This window comes from Echinops telfairi, unplaced genomic scaffold, assembly GCF_000313985.2.
Source record: "Echinops telfairi isolate 266 unplaced genomic scaffold, ASM31398v2 ScPeMD7_18;HRSCAF=68, whole genome shotgun sequence".
Taxonomy (NCBI): Eukaryota; Metazoa; Chordata; class Mammalia; order Afrosoricida; family Tenrecidae; genus Echinops; species Echinops telfairi.
In genome coordinates, this window is record NW_022103915.1 from 87,137,673 (window position 1) to 87,142,021 (window position 4,349).

At 47.2% G+C, this 4,349-nt stretch overlaps 1 protein-coding gene across 4 annotated transcripts in view; it reads right to left on the minus strand.

Annotated features, from left to right (window-relative positions):
* Positions 1 to 1,637: 1,637 nt before the first annotated feature.
* The window catches only part of LOC101640746 (purine nucleoside phosphorylase), a 73,608-nt gene continuing 70,896 nt past the window's right edge, over positions 1,638 to 4,349 (minus strand). For all 4 annotated transcript variants that reach the window (XM_045287867.1, XM_045287866.1, XM_045287865.1 and 1 more), the window contains 4 exons: positions 3,956 to 4,059; positions 3,386 to 3,561; positions 3,078 to 3,268; positions 1,638 to 2,286 (listed from right to left, as the gene is read on the minus strand). In XM_045287867.1, coding sequence (XP_045143802.1) covers positions 1,934 to 2,286; positions 3,078 to 3,268; positions 3,386 to 3,561; positions 3,956 to 4,059 — 824 coding nt within the window. In that variant the 3' untranslated portion in view covers positions 1,638 to 1,933. The remainder of the gene's footprint in view (positions 2,287 to 3,077; positions 3,269 to 3,385; positions 3,562 to 3,955; positions 4,060 to 4,349) is intronic.

Genomic DNA, 4,349 nt, shown 5'->3' on the forward strand with positions numbered 1-4,349 from the left:
TCCCTCCTGAACCCTTCATAATTCATAAATTATTATAGTTTTGTCATAAGTTACCCTGTCCGACGTCTCCCTCTGCCCTCTTCTCTGCTGTCCATTCCCCAGGGAGGAAGCTATACTTAGATTCTTGTAATTGGTTCCCCCCTCCTACCCCACATTCCCTTCACCCTCCAGGCCTCGCCCCTCTCACCGCTGGTCCTGAAGAAGTCATCTATCCTGGATTCCCTGTGTTTCAAGTTGCTATCAGTACCAATGTACATCCTCTGATCTAGCCAGATTTGCAAGGCAGAATTGGGATCATGATATTGGGGGGGAAGGAAGCATTAAAGAACTAGAGGAAAGTTATATGTTTCATCGTTGCTACCCTGCACCCTGATTAGCTCATCTCCTCCGATGGGAGACATATATATATATATATATAATTTAAATTAAGATAGGCTTCAAAGGGCCTTACACGCTGCTTATAAATAACATGGATGGATTGCTCTATTGAATTTATTTAAGATACACACACGTCCCCACACACATTGATTTTCTCTATAGAGAACTACACGTAACGTAGCATCTAACGGTCATTATTCAAAAAGAAAAATGTTAGGCCTTTCTAGTCCCCACCTACATATCAGGTGTCTGCTCTTTCCATCTCAAAGGTAGCTCCATGACACTGGCTACGGTGTCATAGTTTACTCATAAGTCTACAACGTTGGTGTTAGGTGCTGTCAAATCGGCTCCGACTCATATCCACCCTCTGTACACCATGACAAGAAAGACCCTGCACCACCCTCAGTTGTTCGTCTCATGAGGATTTCAGTCCGACAACGTTTCCATGCTAGCCGTAAGATTTTCCGGGGCTCCTACCTCCGAAGTGGAGCGCTGATTGCTTCCTCAGTTTGTTCTGAGTCTGGAAGCTGTTCTGAAGCATATTAACTTTGGGTGACCCTGCAGTATTTCAAATACCCCTGACGTAGCTTTCAACATCGCAGCAACCTACAAGCCACCACAGTGCGATAGACCGAGAGAGACGTGGTGGTCAGTCGAATATAGTAAACCATAATCTATTCCCATCGAGGCCACTCCAATGCATAGCAACCCTATAGGAAGGAGCAAAATGGCTCCAACAGGTTTCCAAGGTCGTAATCTTTATGGGAGCAGACATACCGTTTTCCTGTGGAGCAGTTCGTAGATTCAAACTGCTGACCTTTTGGGTAACCAACGTCAAGCTACTTAACCAATGTGCCACCAGGGCTCCAATCCAACATAGTTCTTAGCACAATATGCTTTCTATTTTTGCATTTGTATTTGTGTCTGTCTCCTTCACGAGGCCATTAAGCATAAAAAGGCATCCAGGTGAAGAGACACACGCAGGCAAGTTCTAGAGCTCAGCACTGTTACCCCATTGGCCCCAGGGATATGCCACGCTCTACCTTGCATGGATGTTCTTACCAATCCAGGAGACCCCGGTGAGAGAGCACCAACGTCCAAGACCCTCCAGTCCTGGGACCCGCCACAATTATTCAGGACAGGGCCTCAGCAACTTGTGTGAGGAACAGAGAGTCACACAGTCCTTGTGGTCTCAGTCTCTCCTGCCCGTCTTGGCCTATGCTCCCAGCCTGACCACTGCACAAAATGAAGAACTGATACACCTTTCTTTTTATTTATTCATTTTTTCCTTCTTTTTATTATCCAAGCACAATGTTAAAAGTCGTAAGAGGTATCGGGCTGGTTCTTGTGAGGTTTCCAGTGCGATGGGGATGGCAGAACTCAGCCCCTAGGAATGTGAGAGCATTACTCCAAAAAGTAGTCACTGTGCCAAGTTCAAGGCCCAAGTCAAATCCTGGGCACACACACAGATGTGTTAGGGTGTGGGCTCCAGTGTGGGAAAGATCAGGGATGGAAATGGCTTTCAGAAAACAGCTGAGCAAAAGAGAATCTGGCATCAGAAGGGTCTGGTGGGAGAGGTGGAAATGATCCTCTCTCTCCTCTCTGCGATGACCTTAAGGGAAAGGCAGGTGACCCGGGAAGAGGGCCAAAGTGGGCAGCAGCTAGTTGGATTCCATAAGGCAGCGGCTGGGCAACTGGCAGTGTGAGAGGGAGGGATGCAGGACATAAGAATGGAGACGAACTGTTCCAATTTCTGCGCAGCTTGCTTTCCCGCGGCTAGGACTTCCTCGTGATTGGCCTTTTCCAGGCTCTCGTAGTTCATGACCACCTTGTTGGTGATGAGGGAGAAGCCAAAGACTCGAAGGCCACAGTGTCGTGCTACTATAACTTCGGGGACCGTGCTCATGCCTGGTGGGAAGAAAGATGGAAGCCAATTGTCAGGATCCTCAAATGACTCTTCACCCTTTACCCTCATCTTCCATTCATTCCCAGCTCCAAATTTAAAGCGCCAAGTCTCTTCCAAAATGCAAGTTGTCAGTTAAATTGTTGTTGTTCTATATAGATTTTAATTAAGGGAGAGCTTCAGAGGAGAGGGCCTAACACATTTCCTGTAAATGCTGTGATGGCAATATTAGACTACTGCATTTCTTTTCGGTAATTTTCAAGTCAGTGGTAATGATACAGAGTCCTTTGATGGCACAAACCGTAAAATGATTATTTTCAGCTGAAAAGATGGTGGTTCAAAACCACTCAGAGGCATTTCTGAGGGCTGGAGATCTACTTCCCAGGGAACTACCCAGGGCGTTTTCCTGAGTCAGAATCCAGGACACACAGATGAAACAACAACAACAAAGAATCCATGACAACTGGATTGGGTTCATTTGGTTCTAATGACTCAATGCTTTCCTCAAACCAGTGGTACTGAAGATGGCCATGTGGTGATATTTTCTAGAATAAGCCTTAGAAATAAACAATGGGTTATATTCAGACCCCTTAGCACTGTTTCATTTGTCTCAAAGGCATTATGTGTAGTTGTTTAAGCCCTTGGTGTTGGGTGTTTACTACTTTAATATCTTCCTAGAAGTGAAATCAAGTGATTCAATCACAAATCAGATTTTCACTTGATTCTCCGACTCCTCCAAATCCTTTTATACCAGATCCCTCCCTGGCCACGCCTCCAACCAAGACCCCCTTCTCACCAACAGCATCTGCCCCCAGCTTGTGCAGGAGACAAGACTCTGCCACAGTCTCAAAGTTAGGGCCCGCCAACATCACGTAGGTGCCTTCCTGTAGTTCTCGCTTCTCCCCCATTTGTTTCCAGGTTTTGTGAGCGATCTTTCTCAGATCCCGGTCATAAGCATCAGACATGGGAGGGAAACGAACTCCAAACCTAAGACACAGGTTGGAAGATCACTTTTGATTCATGGATCACAATGTGCTCTCTCTGAACTCTTAAATAAATCCTTAAGCCCCACACATCCATCAACCCGGGAGCAAAATGATGTACCTGTCCTCATTGGGGCCTATCAGAGGATTCTGGCCAGAGAAACCAGGCATGTTGATATGGTCACGGATCAGCATGATATCACCGACTTCAAACTTGGGGTTGAGTCCTCCAGCTGCATTGGTGACCACTAGGGTGTCCACCTCCAGAAGCCGGAAAACCCTCACTGGGAAAGTGACCTGGGAAGCAAAGGATCAGAAAGGATTCAAAATCTCACCACTGCAGGCACACACGTCTATGAGGGAGCTTCAAAGAGTTCATGGGAAATGGAATGAAAAGATCATGGACTATTTCCATGAGCTCTCTGAAGCCCCTGGTACATGGTGTACATCGTGAAAGAGAAAGGAGTGGACTACAACTCTACCTAGCCCAGGTAGTTAGGTAACGATAGAGGGCTTATGACCAGCAGGGGTTTGAAATCTCATCAGTGCAACCACCCAGCTATACACCGCACATCCAGAAGAGAAAGGAGTGGACTAAAACTCCTCTAGATAGTTAAGGAAATAGGAATTGTGAAAATCCTTTCTAGTGATGGGTTGTTTTCTCCCCCTTCTCTGGGATCTATCCACTTACCTTCCAGAGGGGGTAGCCTTCGTACAAGTGGAATCTGCCCTGCATCACCACACAGGCTCTGCCATTCAGGAAGCCAAACACCAGCCGACCAGCATGTCCTGGAACTGTCCGCAAAGAGAAAGGCAACGAGTGGCAAGATGCTTTCATGCCACACACAGCCATTGAGCACTTCCTGTGGCTCACTCCACATGCCCAACAACACACAGCCATTGAGCATTTCCTGTGGCTCACTCCACGTGCCCAACAACACGCAGCCATTGAGCACTTCCTGTGGCTCACGCCACGTGCCCAACAACACACAGCCATTGAGCTCTTCCTGTGGCTCACGCCACGTGCTTAACAACACACAGCCATTGAGCACTTCCTGGGGCTCACTCCACGTGCCCAACAACAC